The 20,265-nt window shown below is 51.1% G+C and overlaps 1 protein-coding gene across 1 annotated transcript; it reads right to left on the bottom strand.

Moving 5' to 3' along the window:
- Positions 1-1,020: 1,020 nt before the first annotated feature.
- On the bottom strand, positions 1,021-19,926 carry Tmem38a (transmembrane protein 38A). Its single transcript, XM_005333030.5, has 6 exons — positions 19,707-19,926; positions 8,628-8,784; positions 8,200-8,384; positions 5,325-5,412; positions 3,575-3,692; positions 1,021-2,408 (listed from the first exon to the last, which is right to left on the bottom strand). Exons 1-6 carry the CDS (start codon positions 19,828-19,830, stop codon positions 2,172-2,174), a joined length of 909 nt encoding a protein of 302 aa, XP_005333087.1. The 5' UTR covers positions 19,831-19,926; the 3' UTR covers positions 1,021-2,171.
- Positions 19,927-20,265: the final 339 nt, after the last annotated feature.

Below are 20,265 nucleotides of genomic sequence, written 5' to 3'. Positions count from 1 at the left end.
TCCAGTTGCAATCCCAACCCCCGTCCTCACCTGTGCCAAGGGGTTTCTGGATACCCCCTTACCCTCCCCACTTTGGTGACTCTGAATAATGCTGCGATGATCAGGTTCAACCGTCTCAAGACAACAGACCTGTGCCTGGCGAGGGCCGGCTTCCTGGTTTGCAGATGGCCACCTCCTTGCTGTGTCCACACTGGGCACAGGGCAGAGAAAGCCCTGCTCTCTTTTTACAGAAATCTTAATCCCACTGTGGCATACCACCCTCGTCACCTCCCAAAGGTCCCAACACTATCACACTGAGGGTGGGATTTCAACTCCAAAGGGGGAGGACGCCAGCATGCAAGCCTTAATGTGAGGATTAACGTGGATTCACTCAACACACGCTGGCTGAGCTTGGTGCCTGTGTCCCGGGCTCACTCTAGGGCCACGGTATGGGAAGACCCGTTCCTCACAAGCCTTTTCTCTCTCTCTTTCTTCCGACACAGGGTCTCGCTCTGCTGCTCAGGCTGGTCCTAGGAGCTCAAGGGATCCTCCTGCCTCTGTCTCAGCACTAGGGCTCCAGGCGCTGCCCCTGCATCTGGCTACTGCTTTTTTTATAACCATCTACCCTCTCAGGAGCTCACTCAAGACCAGCATCAAGCCCTTCAAGGGAGACGCCCATAATGACCTCATCTTCTACCAGGCCCCGCCTCTTAAGGGCACCACCACTCTGGCCCTGCCACCCCGGGATCACACCTCTAGCAGTCGACCTCTGGGGGAAGGACCATTTCCAAACCACCCAGGTGTTCAAGCCTTTTGCCTAGTTTTTGTGGAGCTTTTCTCTTATGGAGGGTTTTAAAAAATAGCCTTATTTATCCAACTGGTATACAGTGAGCTGTACATATGAAGCAGGGACAGACCTATAAATTGTACAGACCTGTAAAACGGCACCACCATCAAGCCGGCCCACAGATCTATCACCCCGACTGCCCCACTATGTCCCTGCATCTCAAGGTCAAAGAATGAGCCAGACAAGCCTGAGGGTTCATTCACAACAGATTTATTGGCGGGCCCTCATGCCGAGCTTTGGCGGACAGGCAAGGGATGAAATTGGGGGGCTTGAAGCCTCAGGACCCACCCAACTCCCGGGCATCACTGGAACAAGGCACTTGCCCAACAGATGGGTGACACTCGGGACCCCAACCTGGTCTGGGCTCAAATTCAACCTGAGGCCGGACATGTCCACCCTCTCCACCCCTCTCAGATGTCTGCTGACCTCGGCTTGGGCGAGGGAGTCTGCTCACCCCGTACAGGTTCCTGGCCTGCCCGGCAGCAGCACAAACAGCACAGGCATCAGCCTGTTGAACGACTGAGTGAGCGACGGTGACGGATTTCAGCATGAGGAAGGCCTGACACTTCCAGGGACCAACTGTGAGCACCTAGAGCTCCTTCACAGAGCTGGATCTTGGGACCCCCACCCAGATGGCTGCGAGTCTTTGGTTTGGAGGCAGCCCGAAGCCACAGATAGCTGTTTGAATCCTTCCACGATTCAGAACTGCCCTGATATCCCCTCCTGACTGCATGGTGCTGACGAGCTTATAGATCTTTTCCGTCTTGCTTCAAAGAAGCCCTTCTGTTCAGAGGGCCAGGGGTCTCCACTCTACAGATGGGGAACTTGAAGCTCAGAGAAGGGAAGGAACTTACCCAGGGATGCCCAGCAGGAGCCAGAAAGTTCTGGGCCTGGAGGAGCCTGGGCAAGAAGACTTTGAAATCACAGCACCTGGCTCACAGCAGGTACTTAGGAAATGTCCACCAAAAGGATAAGTCTTGACATGGCTTGAAATTCTCTGAGTCAAGATGCAATTTCAGAGAAGAAAAACAAAACCAAATAAAGAACAAAGAATTAAATGCCAGGATTTTTAGTTGGAGCTGCTACCGGGACTCTGTGTGCCCCTAAAAAAGCTGTGACTCAACAGAGGGCCTGACAGAGAGAGAGGGACCCTCCACTCCTATAAAAGTCCATCGTCATCTCATTTAATCCCCACCTCAGCCCTGGAGGATGAGCTGATGGCCCCAATTTGCAGATGGGGAAATCAAGGCCCAGAGATGGGCAAGAAGCTCAGGATGACCCCCAGCTGTGAGGGTCCTGGGCCTGGTCCTACCCCTGGTGCCCCATGGGTCCCCTGGGCCACCCCCTAATCTGCCTTCTTGGTCTTCTTCTTCCTGGAGCCCTCGCTCAGCTCCTCCTTGGACTTGGCAGGCAGGACGGAATGCTGGGCACCTGGCCCGCCACCATGGGAACCGCCATGAGATGCACCGTGGTTGTCATGGTGATGGTCACCTCCCCAGGCTGCTCCAAATAGCACAGGGCAGACGTAGCCCTCCAGGACATCAAATGGGGAGTTGTGGGAGTGAGTGGCTGTCAGGAACACCTGGGGTGGGGTGGCAGGGGACAGCGAGAGTCAGAGAGGGACCAAGACAGAAAGCAAAGCCAGAGGAAGAGAAAGGAGGGAAAAGAGAAGGTCAATGAGGTCAGGTTAGGGCCCAGCCCTAAGGCTGCATGCACCTCCAGGAGGGTGACCGACCACCCGGTGTCCTAGTGATGCGTAACTTCCGGTGGCCAAGCTGGGGCAGTCCTGGGCACACTGGGACAGTTGGTCACTCATCTACATGAGTTCCCTCCACACATGGGCACCAAGAGATGCCAAGGTTCCAGTGTGTCCCCCCCATCACCAAGGTCATGGTCTCAGGAGATGAGACCTCCGGGAGGTTCCTAGGCCATGAGAGCACACACTCATGTGGAGGATGAGTGCCTTAATAAAAGGGCCATCGAGCTGACCCAGGCCTTCCACCACGTGAGGACACACTGAGACTTCGGCCATCTGCAATGGGGAAGAGGACCCTCAGCAGCCCTCAGTCATACTGGCACCCTGGTCTTGGACTTCTTGCCTCCAGGTTCTGAGCACCACATTTCTGTCTGTGAAGAGCCCCGTGGTCTTGGTGTCCTACTCCAGCTGCCTGAATGGACCGACACACTGGCCTGGCATCGACTTGCAAACAGGTGGAACAAGACTCAGCCCTGTTCCCTCCTGCCCTCCTCCCGATGCAGGGAGACTCGGCACACTGCCTTTTGAGGGGGAGACACAGCACTGAGCTGAGGCCTTCCAGGCTTTGGGGACACAGTTGCAGAGTTACCCATCTCCTTGGGACAGAGGACAGTGTGGCCCCGAAGACCCTTCCTGGGCGGGATGATCCTACAGACCAGCATCGTTCCTGGTCCAGCCAGCTCTGGATGGCCCGACGGTGCCTTGGCAGCTCTGTGGGCCTCTACTCTCCGTGCCTAGAGCTCCCTCGGCCTTTGCCCAGGATGAACCCTCTGCCTGGGAAGGCCCGTCCTTGGCCTGGAACTGCAAACAGGTGGAACCCCACCTAATGGACACTGCACCTTGAAGAGCCCCTTCCACTGACCTACGGGCAGGCTTCCCTGAGTGGTCCTTTCTGGCCACATAGACTGGGAGTGTCCGGGTCCCTCCCATCTCCCAGGAGGTTCAGGGCACATTGGTCAATGCAGGAAGGCCTCGGGCAGAGGAGGGCTTACCTTACAGGACACCATGAACATGGTGAAGATGAAGATGAGGCTGGCCTTGGACACCGGGAGCCAGCGGGTCTGCTGGAGGGTGAACAGGATGGCTCCGTACAAGCTGGCCTTGGTGGGGCTGCGGGGGCAGTTGTCGTTACCAGGAGGCACCCGCAAGACCAAGACGCCCCCACCCCAGCCTGGAGTGTGACGCTGCATGGGGGGTGAGGATCAAGGGGCACCTCTCTGTACAGGTGGGTTAACTTGGCCTGAGGAAAGATCTGGTCTTTGTTCGGCTCCTGGGAGATGCCCTCTAAGCCCTTGAAACTCTGGATGCTCAGAGCACCTTGGTTTTCTTTTTCTGGTGTGGAGGGAAGCAGGTCGGTTTTTTTTTTTTGTTTGTTTGTGGGTATTTTTTTTTTTTTTTTTTGCTTTGGGTCATATCAGACGGTGACAATACGATTCCAGGTGGGTGTCTTGGGCTGCGTGGTATCTGCTCAACCTCTGGAGGGAGGAGTGGAGACTAAGGCCCTCAGCAGGCAGTTCCTACATGACTGAGCCCCAATAAAAATCGGGGACATCAAGGCTCAGGGGAGCTTCCCTGGTTGGCAGTACACCATGCCTGTTGTCACACACTGGCTCAGAGAATTAAGTTTGTCCACGTGACTCCACGGGGAGAGAACAACTGGAAACTCCCATCTGGAATCTTCTGGAATCTTCTGGACTCTGCCGTTACCTCTGCTGATGTGTCTATGCCCTCTCGCTGTAATAACTGTGGCCCTGCGTATAACAGCTTGGCTGCGTTCTGTGAGTCCTTCTAGCAAACCCATGAAACTCAGGATCCTCTTAGGGATCCCCAAACAGCTCACCCACTGGCCCCTGAAAGTGCGACTACAACACAAGCTCTTCTTCGCTTTCCTTTCTCCACCGCAGAGTACGAACATCTGCCACGACACTGGATGATATTTCCCAAGCACCATCAGGGACCAGGACCAAGTGGCCTACATGTGTGGCCCCACGGAACCCCCTGAACCCAGGACTCAGCTCATGAGACAGAAACAGAGTCTGAGAGAGAGGAAGGCACTTGCTGACTCAGGAACAAGCCGCACACGGGCTCTGGGACCCCACTTTGCTGTTGGCGAACTTGGGGTGGGAAGCAACTTTGCGGGGGGAGGGGGGGAGCAAAGCCATTTTTTTCATAGTATGAAATGGGAGGTGATTTTCACTGGCCTGTGAGTGAGTCTTTTAGTTTTGTCTTATTTTTATGACTATAGTTTTACTTCTTTTAAACATAAATTAAGCCAAATGTACCATGGTGCATGGGTGCTGGACGCTGCTGTCTGGTCCTGCTCACCACCCTCTCCTTGGCTCTAGCTGTCCCTCCACCCATGCTCTGCCCCCCACTCCCACCCAAGCCCTCTATCCTTCTGTCCCCCTCACATACACAACCTGACCCTGGAGACCTGGTTATATCACTGCTGTTTTCTGACTTGACAGTTGGTAGAGATGCTGGCCTCTGGCCAGAGGCTCCTTCTTAGCCAGAAAACTCCTACTCACCCTTCAAAACCCAAATCAAAGGTCATCTCCTTCCTGCCCCCACGCTCTAGGCAGAGCTGTGGCTCCCACTCTGGGTTTCCCCAGACATAGCCTCTGGAAACTTCCAAAAGGCAATGTCAGGGGCTGAGGCTTCTCTAAGTTATCAACAGTATCCACCTAGAGTGGGACATCTGTATACACAGATAGACGGACGGGGCGGGCGTGGGGTACTCACAAGGACATGTGCAGGATCTCATTGGTCTCCGGCTTCCAGACTCCTCGGAGCAGCTGCTCCAAGTTGGACATGAGGGCGACCCCAGAGCCTACGGGAAAGGGCTCTGTGAACAAGCCAGCCATCCCACATCTCCCTTTCTTCCTGTCTAAATTCCCAAGGAAGCCACCTGTTTGCTGCTGGACACTTCATTAGGGGACAATGGGCCTGACCATCAGTTGCAGATAGGAAAACAGACTCAGAGAGCCAGAGCCTTGCAAAGATTGTGCGGCACATTCCAGCAAAACCATGTGAAGGAATCAGTGCCCCCACCCCCAGCCCCCGTGCCACCAAGGTGGTCTTAGGCCTTCTCGACCTGACTCCTCCAGTCAGCTGCGCATGAAGCTTCTGGAACCCCCGCCTCCACCCCGACCTCTCTCTTCCTCAAGGCTCTGAGTTCTCAACTGTTCCCAAGTCTCCCCGCCTCTGTTAGACCTGCCGTAATCCTGGGGTCTGCTCTGTAGCGGTTTCCTGGGGTGAGAATAAGGAGACTCACGTGGAGACGCAAGGGTTACATTACTGAAAAAAAATCCTCTCACTAGCCCGATTGGCTAAAGAGGCTTACACACTCACTCCAGGAACCAGTGTGTCAAAGGGGGCACCTGATACATATCACTGGACCAGAGGTTCTCATCTGGGCGATCCTGCCCTCAAGAAGGCATCTGACAACGTCTAGAGACACTTTGGGTTGTCACAGCTGGGAGGGGATGCTACTGGCATCTAGTGGATTGGGACCAGGGATGCTGCTCCATATCCTACGTGCACAGGACATCTCCCACAGCAAGAAACGACCCCGCCTCAAATGTCAGAGACACTCAGGACACCATGGCTGAATGGAGGGTGATTCTGGCCCTGTACACTGACTCTTTTTTAAAAAAAAAAATTATATATATATATATATATATATATATATATATAATATATAAAATTTAGTTGTAGATGGACACAATACCTTTATTTTATTTTTTATTATTTTTTTAATATGGTGCTGGGGATCGAACCCAGTGCCTCATACATGCTAGGCAAGTGCTCTACCACTGAGCCCCAGCCCCAGCCCCTGCACACTGACTCTTTACAGGCAGGAAACGGGATAAAGTGGCCAGAGACTTTTTGCACGTTCACGTCTTTTTTCCTTAAATTCCTATTATTCCTTGGTTTACCTCTCCAGTTACTAATGTTAAGCTGTTTCTCTCTTAGTTTTGTCAGTTTTTGCTTTAGATATTAAGGTGCTGTTTTAAGGGCATGTGTTTATAATTGTATCTTCCTGGTAAACTGACCCTTTTATCATTATAATAATGTCACTCTTTATCTCTGCAACCTTTTTTTTTCCAGAACTAGGGATTGAACCCAGGGCCTTATGCTTGCTAGGCAAGGGCTCAACCACTGAGCGGCATCCTCAGTCCCATTTTTTCTTTTAAAGTTCATCTGGGTTTGCCTTTTAGTATAGATGGTGGAGGGGAACAGAACTTCAAAAAAATTAAGAACACAGACATTGGGTTCACAGGACCTGGAGCCAAACCCAGCTGTACCTCTTAGCTGTGGGGCCCTGGGAAAGTCATTCCATTTCCTCCTCAGCAAAAGGGGCTGAGGCTGCTCGCTCCTAAAAGAGGCTCCTAAGGAACAAATGAGATAAGACACACAAAGGCCTCAACTCAAAACCCGTCCGGCATCGGGAGTCTTAACCTGGAGTCCAAGACACCGGGCGGGACTCTTCATTTTCACAGCCTCCTACTGAAACCTGCCTTTCCTTCCATGGGGAAGGGAGGCAGTGGTCTCAGCAGCATCTCCAGGCCTTCAGCCACCACCCAAATTCATGGCTGTTTTTTCTTTCCACATTCCAGTTGCTGCAAATGGTTTTAGAATCACTTCAAAAGTTCAATAGTTCCTAGTAGCTAGTGGAAAGTCTGCTGTTTACTGCATTAATAAAGAAGCATGAAATTGAGATGTCGAATTTAAAAATCATTTTGATAACTGCATTTTAAAATAATGAGCTACCTTGTTAGCCTATATGTTTTATTTTATGCACTTAAAAACATACAATGGGCTAGACACGGTGGCACACACCTGTAATATATCTGTAGCTTGGGAGGTTGAGGCAGGAGGATCGAAAGTTCAAAGTCAGCCTCAGCAACTTAGTGAGGCCCTAAGCAACTTAGTGAGACCCTGTCTCCAAATAAAATAAATAAAAGGGCCGAGGAAGTGGCTCAGTGGTTAAGTGTCCCTGAGTTCAATCCCTGGTACCAAAACAAAACGAAAACATCGGACTTGGGAGTGTAGCCCAGTGGTAGAGAGCTTGCCTAGCATAATGCCCTGAGTTCCATCTGCAGTATCAAAAATAAATGAATAAATAAATAAACAAAAAATAGAAACATTACAAGGGTCTGTAGACTTTACTGGGCTGACAGAAAGGACTGTGGTCCCCAAAGATCAAAGGCCCCTGGTCCGAGCTCTGGAGAAAGGGTGATCACCTGGAGTGACATGGCTCTCGAGGAGGTGCCTAGCAATGTCTGGGACATCGTTGGTCACCCACACTGGGCACGGGTGCTACTGGCACATAGTAGGAGAGGCCATGATGTGGCTGAAACTCCTATAGTTCACAGTGCAGACCTGCCACAAAGAATAAGCCACCCAAATGCCAGCAGTGCCAAGGCTGAGAAACCCTGCTCTAGGGTCACTTGCTTTGTCAGTGATTCCTATTGACTAGGAATTGGCTATTGATTAGGTATTGGCCACACACCTATTGACTGGGAATTGGTTCATGGTGAGGTTTGGACTCCTGCCTGGAGCCATGGCTGTGCCAACTGGGGTGTTACTTCACTGTCTTTGTCATCCTGTTTACCTTTGACCCACCCCGTTGCGATCATGACGAACCACCCGTGGTGGTAGTGGTGATGGGCGTGATGGATGCCCACCGCGATCTTGCGGACTCTCACCACCTCCTTCATGGCCACGAAGATGAGCTTCACAGGCAGGAAGGAGACACACTTGTAGAAGAGGTCCAGGGGGCAGAAGAAAATCAAGTACCTTTGGGGAGAGAAGGTCTAGTGTTGGGGGAGGGGCGGGCCATGGGGTCACGGGAGAAGTGTCCACGCCCTCTTTCCCATTGCCAGGCTCGGGGCGGCTGGGCACGGAGGGCAGTGTGTTCAGGGCCACCCCAGGTTGGGTGAGTGGGTCCTGATTCCTCTGACCTACTGCTTCCCACCTCCCTGGTGCAGGGTCATCTCTGTCCCCGGCCTGCTCTCCCCCATCCCATCCTGGATGGCTTACCAGACAGCTGAGGCCAACAGGACACTGGAGTTGTTGCTGAAGTAGTCAATCAAGGGCTCCCCGAGGAGCAGGTCAGCCAGGATGTAACTCCCAAAACAGTGCAGCATGGCACACATCCAGGAGGCCACCGGGTGGCGCCGGGACAGCTCGACCGCTCCTGCGAGGCACAGGAATGTACCCCTCTGTCACCAGAGCACCCCCGAGCATGCTTCACCCTGTGCCTTCAGGTCAGCCTGTCCCCATCTGGCTGCCTTTCCTACAGCACCCACCCCATGCCCAGCAGCGAGCCAATTTCAGAGGGGCTCAGGGAGGCTGCGCAAAGGGTCTGCGGAGCTGAGCTGGGGCTCTTTCCACCTCGCTCAGGAAAGTGTGAGGATGATATAGTAAAATACAGGAAATGAAATGGAAAAAATAAAGCAAAGTAAAAGCAGGACCGGGTTTCTGTGGGTGAGCTGCGCTTCCTCCTCCTGGGAACGTGTCTCTGCTGGGAAAAGAGCGCAGCTTGGCCCTAGGTGGGCGGGGCGCAGAAAGGGCAACAGCTGGAGCGCCCACCTGTCTCACTGGGGCCGAGCCGCCAGGGCACAGGGCAGCCAAGAGCAGGTGTTGGGATCGACAGGGAAAGACAGGGCATGTGCTTAGGGGAGTCCTGGAGGTCTGAACTATAGAACAAGGGAACACAGGGCAATCAGGTGGTGAGGCCATTTCCAGATGGTGGCAACAGAGGAACAAGAACCCAAGAGCAGGAAAAAAAAAAAAAAGACAAGCACAAACACTCCTCCTCCAGGGAGGCCTCCTCTTGGCTCTGCTGAGCCCAGCAATCCTGTGCTGTGGATCCCACCCTGCTGTTGATCTTGGCATTTCATTCAATGTTGACAGATGCACATCTGTCATCCCAGCGGCTCTGGAAGCTGAAGCAGGAGGAACGTGGGTTCAAAGCCAGCCTCAGCAACAGTGAGGCACTAAGCAACTCAGTGAGACCCTGATATAAAATAGGGCTGGGGATGTGGCTCAGTGGTCGAGTGCCCCTGAGTTCAATCCCTGGTACCAAAAAAGAAAAAAAAAAAAAAAAAAAAAAAGATAACAAAGCAGATTAGTGGTTGCGAAGGGCTGGAGGAGACCCGGGGATAATGTGAGCTAAAGGTGCAGATTTCTCCCTAAGGTGATGCCTGCACACTCCAAATGCAGATGCCCCTCGACGTGCGAAGGGGTGACGTCCTGATAACCCCACTGTAGGCTGAAAATACAAGCAGAAATGCCATGAGCCCGCCTCACCCGCCACACACCCCCGCTTCACCACACGGCCCACTCTGGTATCGGTTCCTGCGGGCCACCACGCACAGCCCAGGGAAAGATCCAGATTCACAACTCAAAGTATGCCTCCTACTCAATGAGTGTGGCTTTCCCACCTCCGCCATGTGGAAATATCTCCAGGACGTCATGGGGAACGAGAACCTGGCGATCTCAGAAATGCTTCGAGATGGGATTTATATAACATTCTTCCAGTGACAAAATCATCGTGATGAGTGACAGAGACCAGGGGTAGGTTTGGGAGGAGGCAGCAGGAGGGAGTTTGTTTACAGGGCGGTGCTGAAGCCCCTCTGTGTTCTGACTCCGATATGGTCATTCGAACCCACATGCAATACAGCTGCATAAAACTGTGTGCACACACCACACACACACACACACACACACACACACACGAATGTGAGAGACAGTGCAGGCATGGTGGCATGTCCTGTACTTCCAGCCACTCGGGAGCAGGAGGCAGGAGGACAAACCTGGGTAAGGCAGTAAGATCCTATCTCAAAAACTATTTTTAAAAACTACACACAAAAGCTGCCAGCTCGAATCTGAGGTTGATCTAACGCTACTGTACCAATGACAGTTTTCGGGTGCTACTAACAAGCTGTTGTTCTGTAAGATGTTATCATTGTAGGAAGTTGGGTGAAGGGTTCTTGCAAACTCTCTTGCCATTTTTTGCAACTTCTCATTGAGTCACAAATTCTTTCAAGATGAAAATCACTTGAAAGTTCCATATTATACCCACCACACACACACACACACACACACACACACACACACACACACACATACACATACACACACACAATTTCCAATTAAGAAGGGGGGGTCTACAGGGCTGGGGCTCAGTGGTAGAGCGCTTGCCTGGCACATGTGAGGCCCTGCGTTCAATCCTCAGCACCACATAAAAATAAAAATAAAGGTACTGTGTTCACCTACAACTAAAATAAATACAGATTGAAAAAAAAAAAGGGGGGAGTCTAATCCTTTAAAAATAAGTCCATGAGAACATACAAGAGGCACAGGAATAATAGCTATTCATCAAATTCTTGCACTTTGTGCTACCCATTTAAAGTCTTCATGATCTTCATAACTAGTTAGGTTCTATCTTTATGCTAATATTGTCTCAGTCCTCTGCTGCCATGCCTGAGGCAGTCCCAGTGTAGCCACTTATTTCATCATCTCGATTCCCTCCCTGACTAGTTTCATTTTGCAGAGAATGATTTTGGACCATGTCCTATGGCACAGCTGCTCCGCTCCCTCAGCCACAGCTGATACCCAGGATACTTTGGACATGATTTCTCTGCCAAAGGTTCAAGTTTTGGAACCCTGGTCTCCAGTGTGGTGTTTTTAAGAGTTGGTGAGGCAACACACCTGCAATCTCAGCTATTTGGGAGGCTGAGGCAGGAGGATTGCAAACCAGGTAAGGCCAGCCTGGGCAACTTAGTGGTACCCTGTTTCAAAATAATTAACAGTAAAAAATGTCTCTGTGTTAGAGCGCTTGCATAACATGATTCCATTCGCAGCACTACAAAGAAAAAAAGAGAGATCCTGACTCCTGAGTCTCTACTTATCTCACCGTGTGATCTCTCCCTTTTGAAGAGCTTCCTCCACAAGCCATTTGCTAAGAGGCCCTCAGCAGAGGCTGAACACATGAGGCCTCCTGATCTTCTACCTTCAGCCTCCAAAACCATGTGATGAATGAATCTTCTCCTTATCAGTACCCAACTCAGGCATTTGTTATAGCAATGGAAAAATAGAATAATTACAGCTTTAAAATGTTGTGCTTCAATAAAAACTGTATAGACATAGGACAATGAGGTTACATATGAAATCTCTCTCTTTTTTACATTTTTCTATACCTTCATTTTGTTTATTTTTATGTGGTGCTGAGGATTGAACCCAGCGCCTCACACGTGCTAGGTGAGGGCTCTACCGCCGAGCCACAACCCCAGCCTGTAATCTCTTATTAATAAAAAGAACTATTCAGACAGACTGGGTAAAATGGTGTGTGCGTGTAATCCCAGCTGCTTGGAAGTATGAGGCCAGAGGATTCCAAGTCTGAAGCCAGTCTGGGCAAATCTGAGACCTTGTCTCAAAAATAAAAATAAAAAAGGGCTGGGGACGTAGCTCAGTGTGATGCTACCTTCTCCAGTGTGATGGCGTTACGAGGAGGAGCCTTGGAGGTGGCTGGGGCATGAAGGGTGGGCTCCTCGTGGGTGGGGTTAGAGCCCTTTAGGAGTCCTGAGGGGGCTGGCAGTTCTCTCTGCACCATGGGAGATTACACGAGTCAGCAGTCTGCAAACTGGAAGAAGACCCTTGCAAGAGCCCCACTGTGCTGGACCCCAACCTTGGACTCCCAGCCTCCAGCTCGGTGAGGAGCAAGTTTCTGTGGTTTACAGGCCACCCTGTCAACGGTATTTCGTTACAGCAGCCCAAGCAGACTAGGATACGTTCAGCAAGTGAATGATGCCTGAGGTCTCGAAGTTATCCAATAAGCAGCTGCAAGTGAAGGGAATGACCGAAGGTGCACCCTGCTGTATCCTGACGTGACAGTGACGAGCGAGATAGATTAGGTCCCTGCCATCACAGAATTGACATTCCAGAGCTCTCTCTCTTGCCACACTCAGCCCGAGTGCAGTTTATATTCAAGCAAATGAAGAGACATCTTGTTCTGGGCACCTTGGGTTACGTTTTAAGATTGTTATGAGGACAATAATCTCCCCTGTCCATCCTTTTATGGAGAAACACAGAGTTCTACTGTCTAGAAGGAGCTACCTTCTTTACAGCTTGGTCAACATCACAGAGGGGAAATATCCTCCAATGCATGAGATTCTCATGCAGAAACAGGTGGGGACATCGTGGGCATGACCACCCTGGAGGCAGCTGGGTGACGCTGAGCACATCGGAGGCCGGGCATTCTGTGCTCCATGGCTAGGGTTTGGATCCTAATGTCCCCCAAAGGCCTATATGCTAAAGGCTTGATCAGTAACCTGTGGCATGTTGGGAGGTGGTGGAGACTTTAAGAGGGACAGCATAGTGGGAGGAAGTTAGGTCACTGTGGAGTGCCCTTGAAGGAGATACTGGGACCCTGGACCCTTCCTGTCTCTCCCTGCTTTCTGGTCTTCATGAAGTGAGCAGCTTCCTCCACCATGTCATCCTGCCACGAGGCACTATGCTTCACCCCCTCCCGCCCTCCCATACACTGTACATCACCTCTAGGTGACTTAAATACCTCATGCAATGTGAATGCCACGTCAGTAATTTTTATACTATATGTTTAGGAATAATGACTAGAAATGAGGTCTGTTTGTGTTCCGTCTAGATGCAGCTTTTTTCCATTGGCTTTGATCCATGGTTGGTTGAATCCTCAGACACTGAACCCAGAAGTAGAGGGGGCTGATTTGCATCTCATATAGGTGGGATCAGACAACACCTGTGGCTTTTGTGTGGCTTCTTTTACTTAGCACAGGGTAATATTCACTTTCACTGCTGTGTAATGTTTCAGAGGGAATATGTAGAATTTGTGGATCCCTCTCTTCCACAGACTACATTTTATGATCATCATCCATGCCCAAGTAGCTGGAGTAAGTGATCAATACACTCTCGTGTCATTCCCACCAACTAACCACATGACCCTGAAGGAATGATTTCTTCTCTCTGAGTCTTATTGTCAGATGGGAACCCTAATCCCATCATGGCCTAACTCCAGATGAGGGCTGGGATGAAATATCCCATCTTCTCATCTCATCCTGGGGTTACGAGCCCAGACTGCATCTTCTCCCTGCCCCCAGTGTTGTCCTAAATCTCAACATTAACCAAGTCCTGGATACGAGGCCAAGTGCTCTCCTCTCCCATCCTGGCCGACTATTTGAAACACAGCCTCCTCTGAGAGTTGATCCTCTGGAGCAGCTGGTGGGTCCTTCCTGAGCCAGGTCAGGTGAGGCACCCATGTTTTGCAGAAATGGATACTTCTGCATCTAAAAATAAACCCCAGGGTTTGAATTCTTTCCAGGGTCCTTGTGTCCTTTGGGATCCTCCCAGGGCCCAAGCTGGGGGTGGGGGCTGCGGGCCTGGGTTCCTGAGCAACACTCTGACAGGCAGCCTCGTGTGTTTGTCCCACAAGCGCGCCCTGAACAGTCACAGGCCCACGTTCTAGCTCCAGCATTCACTCTGGTATGGCCTGGGGCAAGTAACTGTTTCCCACCCCTGCTCCCCAGTCTCAGTTTGTCCTACTGTCAAAAGACCAGGACGAGCACATACCCCTCCCTGACGTGGCACTAGCATCACTGTCCCCTCCGGCAACCTTGGAAGGACAGGATGAGTTTCAGGAGACAGCCCTGCTTCAAGGATCCACAGCAAGGTGATGGCTCAGAAGCTGTCCCCCTGGCTCCAAAGCCCAGGCATAGTCCTTTGACCAAGTCCTTGGTTCCTCTGGCTGGGTTTGGGGGCAGTACCAGCAACCTGGAGAATCTGGGTTTCGAATTCGAATGCTGTGAGTGCATCGCCCTCTCACTGACCAAGCTCAGGCCTCGTGTCTCTCCAGGACTCCCTCTGCTCATGTGTGTCATGGAGACGGAGACCAACCATCACGCTTTGCTTAAGATCAGGGGGTCTCCTGGGACACTGGACTTGTGGAGCTTGACTCAGGCAAACAGCCAAGATGGGCCACCCCTGTGTTATCAGTCATCCCAAAGGGTGACTGAGAGGGTCAAAAGAAATTGCTTAGTGCTCAGCAATGATGCACTTGGAATTATGTAATCTTGGAATTCAACAGAAATGGAAAATACCTGGGGGTGAGAATTCCACTGGGTGTTATTTTCTTTTTTTTAATGGTGCTGTGGATGGAACCCAGGCCTACCTCACACATGCCAGGCAAGCACTCTCCCACTGAGCCACACCTCAGTCCCACAGTGGGGCAGGTTCATGAGGGAAGGAGACACCTTGGTCCTCTGGTGCTAGTCTGCAGTGGGCTCTGCGGCACGGCCTCTCGTTTGTCGGGAGCAGCACAGAGCTCGAAGGGTCCCCAGTGCACCTCAGCACTGCTGTTCCTGCTGCTTAATTTGAAGTCTAAAACGTGGGGTGTGTTGTCTGAGTCTTCAGTGACCCTACGACAAGATCTGTTCTCCTAACCCTTCGAGCTCAGTTCTCTGTTTCCTTCCACTTAAACTGCAGATCATGGACTCAGTCTCAAGGTTGAAGGATGAAAATCAGTTTAACCTCAGAAAACCTAAAGTTCGAACCAGAGGTCTAAACCAGGAATTGATGAACTGCTGTCTTTGACTCCCCAGCCACCACTGTCTTAGAAACAATCAAACTCTAACCAAGAATGACCTTTGGTAGGTGAGGGGATAAACAATGGTGTGCTCATCTGCACTGTGGCATAGTGTTCAGCGTGCCAGCAAGACGCAGAGACAGGGACATGGGCCCTGAAGGTATACTGTTGAGTGAAAGAAGCCAGTCTGAAAAGGTCACCTGCTATATGAGTCCACCTCAATGACATTCTGCTAAAGAAAAAGAGATAGTAACAACATCAGTGGTCGCTGGGAAGGGAGGGATGAATAGGTCAAGTACAGAGAATTTTTTTTTTGGGGGGGGGATACTGGAGATGAAGCTCAGAGGCACTTGACCCCTGAGCCACATCCCAGCCCTATTCTGCATTTTATGTAGAGACAGGGTCTCCCTGAGTTGCTTAGTGCCTCACTTTTGCTGAGACTGGCTTTTTGAACTCATGATCCTCCTGCCTCAGTCTCTCAAGCTGCTGGGATTACAGGCTTGCGCCACCACACCTGGCAAGTACAGAGAATTTTTAGGGCAGTCAAATGATTCTGTAAGATACTATTATGGTGGATCCGGGTTGTATAGCTGTCGAAATCCACAGCACACACAACACAAAGGAACCCTGACGTAAACAGACTTTGGCTGATGGTGATGTTGATAGAGATGATGATGATGCTAGTGACCATACTGTTGATCCACTGATGGTAACCAACGTTTCACTCAGGCAAAGGACATTGGTGACAGGGGAGGCTGAGCACAGGGTGTCGGGGGTAGCATATGGAAACTGCGCACTTTCAGCTTAATTCTGTTGTGGACCTAAAACTGCTCTGAAAAAATAAAATCTATTGAAAAGAGGAAAAATGTTTAGACAGAACGCCTGGAACACTGCAGAAACACAAGGAGCTACAAGTCTACATTGCTACTTTCCCTTGGGGGGGCTGATAGCTCTGGCAGTTCTAGCTTCAACAAGGTGGAGGTGCTCCTGACTGGTTCTCACCTGGACATGGTCTTTACCTGGCTTACTTCCCTATGTATAGCCTGACTGTCCCTAGGGGCAGTTTGAGACTTATGGTCTACATTAACCATCCTCCAGCCCCTTCCACCCACTGGCAATGTGGTTGTCATTATTACTGGGGGGGCAGGGGGTGTTGTTGGCATCTGGAGGGTTGAGGCCGGTCATGCTGCACATATCTCATAGGGCAGCCAACATCCTAACTGTCTAGTGCTGAGGCTTGGAAACTCATGTAGAGAAATAATTTTCACCTGGGGAAATCTCAAGAAATACACCCAGCCTTTGTGGATTTCACACCTGCAGATTCAATTAACCTTGGACTGAAAATATTCAAGGAAAAAAAAAAAACTGCACCTCTGTATTGACCATGCCCCGACTTTTTTCCTTGTCCTGATTCCCTAAGCAATACAGAATTACAGCTGTGCACACAGCATTTACATTGTTTTAGGGGTTATAAGTAATCTAGAGGTGATTTAAAGCTTAAGGAGGATGTGTGTAGTTCTATGCAAATACTGTGCCGTTTTATAGAAGGGATTTGAGCATCCTTGATTTGGGTATCTATGATGGTGGGGAAGGGGTCAAGAAGCAATCCCCTGTGGATACTGAAAGATCACTACACTGATATTGGTGCCATCCCCAGTAATTCTGATTTAAACGACAGATTGGGGTTTCCTGGATGAAAGATTGAGTTACTCAGGTGAGTATGATGTGCAACCAAGTGTGAGAATCACTTTCTGAAACTTTCTTTGGGTAAATCAGGGCTTTAGGTAGCCAGGACTGTCACTCATTGATTCATTTGTGCATACAGCACCTACCAACCCTTCCCCTTGTGTGCATTTTGGGGCTCCAGAAATGAGCCAGATTCCAACCTCCTGCCCTTAGGAAGCTCCAGTTTAAATAAGCCCTGCCTCTTTTAGTTCGTTCCTTCCTGAACTTCAGTATGCTTACAGATCACTTGGGGATCTTGTTCAAATACAGACTCAGATTCAGTAGGTCTGGGTGGGACCTGGGACTTTGCATTTCTAACCAGCTCCCAGGAGACACAGATTGAGAACCACACCCATAAGCTTCATTTTGGCCCAGAATTCTCCAGATAGTCTGACCCAGATAACACATTTCTCCATAGGCTTCCAAATAAATATAACCACTTCTCACAAATGCCTTGGACCCAACTACTGACAAAGTTCTCAAAAGATCTTCACAATAGCCAGGAATAGTCCAGGATTATTTTACTAATGATTCCATGTCACAGATGAACAAACGAAGTACAGAGGTAAAGTAGCCAAGTTACTACCTGTGCCAGAGGTGGAACTGACTTCCGTGTCAGAGGTTTCTCCTTCAAGTTGGCTGGGCTCTCTCAGCCAGGGTTGGTTTCTGGGGATCCTGAGCTCAGAAGGGCCCCAAACTGAATGATTGAATGTCACCATGTTGAAATTTTTCATTTCTGCACAAGAGGTCCCATACTGTCATTTCATACCTCACTATGCAAATTTTGTAGCTGGATTCAGAGAAGAAACATTACAGAGGCTCATCCCCAACTTGGGGGACTAACAGCTTAAATCAACCAGCTTGTTTTTCTAAGGGAAGAAAGAATCATACTGATTCTTGGAGTCTAAACATACCTGGGTTTGAGTCCTGAGGCTACCAGCCACAGAGCTCCGTGTGATTGCATATTTAAATTAGCTTACCCTCTATTTCCTATTTCCCCATTTATGAAAAGAGTTGAAATGGGCGGGTATCCTCCACCTGGATGGCACACTCAAGTCACTAGGGGAGGGGAGCTAGGGGATGGGAGCTAGGAACCCAAGCATCTAGATATTCTGATTCAGTTGGTCTGGAATGGGGATGGAGCTTTAAAAGCCCCCCCCCCCCCCAGCATCTAAAGTGCAGCCAGAGTTGAGAACCACTCCTCAACCTTCTAGAACCTTCAGGGTCTGGGAATTCTAGAGCAAATGATTTATTCTGAGAATCTTGGAGAAATGTCTAGACCTTCTTCAGGCTCCCAGCTAACTGGAGACCTCCTTCCTCTAGTCACTTTTGTCCTACATCCATCCCTCCAGGTACCTACCTCCTCACATTTTAGATTTTCCAAAGTGTGCTAAATTCTGAAATTGCCCAGGGAACTGGCATGAGCCACCAGGAATTCTCCAGGCAGGAAATACACAGCCCCACAATTACACTAGGACAATACAAAAGCTTATTTTGCTTTGCAAAGTAACTGCTTTCCAGAAGAGGTTTTAAAGAAATAGGCTTTGGCATGTGGATAGGCAAAAATAGAACAGAGCTACCTGACAGAGTGTGATCCTGTCTGTGTAAGACTGTGCATTTATGCCTACCACCATGGGTACAAATGCACAGAAGAGAGCTCTGGAAGGGTGGCTACCACGAAATTAACTGTTCCCCCTTTTTGCTTCTCAGTTCTATTTTTTAGTAAAGGTGAGTATCTATTTTTATCTCCTGAAAAAGAATAAAGACACTTCCATTCTAAGATATGGGGGTAATTTACATCTAACTGGGAGAAAAGGTCACAAAGTTTCCAGTGATTGATTTTTTTCTAAAGCTAAATTCTCTTGTCCATTAAGTTTGCTGGTGCACTAGAATAATTAAAGTGCTAGGAGATGAATGAGAAACATTTGCTTTGGTGAACCTTATATAAAAGTAGAACACATTCTAAGGAGGTTGTTCGTCCTCATTAAAAAAGAAAAGAAAAAAAAAAGCTTAAAAAAATCGAAACAGAATTGATCTCCTGCGATTCCCCCAAGAAGGTCTGGAGTTGAGGGAGGAGGCTGACCCCAAATCACCCAGCCTCGAGGCCCAATTGGTGGAAAGGATCCCAGGTCAGGGCTGGAAAAATTCCCACAGGGCTCAGAGATCCAGCACCACCCGACCGAAGGAGAAGGGAAGGCAGGAGAGGGTGCCAGATGGATGCATCGGGGAGGGCCCCCCCCCCCCACGGTGTCACTTTCCCTGAACCTGATCTCAGCCCCTAGCACAGCCAGCCCTTATATAGACACTAAGCAGCCGCTCCCACTCCGTGTGCCAAGGGCATTAAGCGAGGTCACCGCAGCAGGCGGCGAGGACGTCTGACCCTGCCAGCCGCGTCGACCCCTGTCTATCTAGGACCCTTGCCCAGGTTTATGCAGCCTTGCCCCAATACGACCGCCAATTTCTTCCCGTCCCCCGCAGATGTTCCCCCTCCTCTAAACAAACTCGCTCCTCCTTCTCCTTCCCTCGCCTCCGCAGCTGCTCCCCCTGCCCCAGCACCTCCATCCCGGGGGGCTTCCTTCCCCAGCCCGCACCCGCGTGGGAGAACCCCAAGACCTCAGCATCCGCCTACTCCCTCGATCCAGTCCCGGGTTCTGTCCTACCCACTCCCGCCTTCATCATCCAGGGCTTCTCCTTTCCTGCGACCCCAGAGTTCACCGCCGTGCCCCGACCTCCGCCGCCAGCCCCTGCAGCCCCCGCAGCCCCCGGCCCGAGCTCACCGGGTTCATACTTGAGGTAGAGAATGGAGACGATGAAATAGCTGAGGTCAAAGACTGGGAAGAGCGGCACCCGTGAGAAGCTGAGCGCCAGCTCGCCCAGGCTCAGGGCCGACAGCAGGTCCATGGCGCGCGCCGGGTGCCACCGCGGCCCCCGGCCCTGTCCGTCCCGCCGCCCGCGGCCCGGCGACTGCGCCCCCGCCGCTGGGCCCGCCCCGGCCCTCCAGGCGCCACCCCCAGCCCGTCCCCCGCGGGAGAGGAGGGGCGACGGTTCACCCCGGGGCGGGTGGCGGGCCGCCCAGTCCCACGGAGTTGGACGACCGGGTCCCAGGCCCCATCACTCGGGTCATCACGACCACCCCCCGGCCTCGCCAGCCTGGGAGCCCGGCCCCATGGAGGGCGAGTCGGCCGGGAGAGGCTGCCCACTCGGGCACCTGGCCCTCACCGAGCCCACCCAAGCGGCACGCCCGTCCCTGCGGGCCTGGCTCGGCTAGGACACTGCTTCCCGTAGGACTCTGTCGTTTGTGGACCCTACTCATGACCCCTGCTCCCAAAGAGACCC

The sequence above is a fragment of the Ictidomys tridecemlineatus genome, chromosome 2 (genome assembly GCF_052094955.1).
Source record: "Ictidomys tridecemlineatus isolate mIctTri1 chromosome 2, mIctTri1.hap1, whole genome shotgun sequence".
Taxonomy (NCBI): Eukaryota; Metazoa; Chordata; class Mammalia; order Rodentia; family Sciuridae; genus Ictidomys; species Ictidomys tridecemlineatus.
Note: the sequence above shows the minus strand (reverse complement) of the source record. Positions and strands in the feature narration are given on the sequence as shown.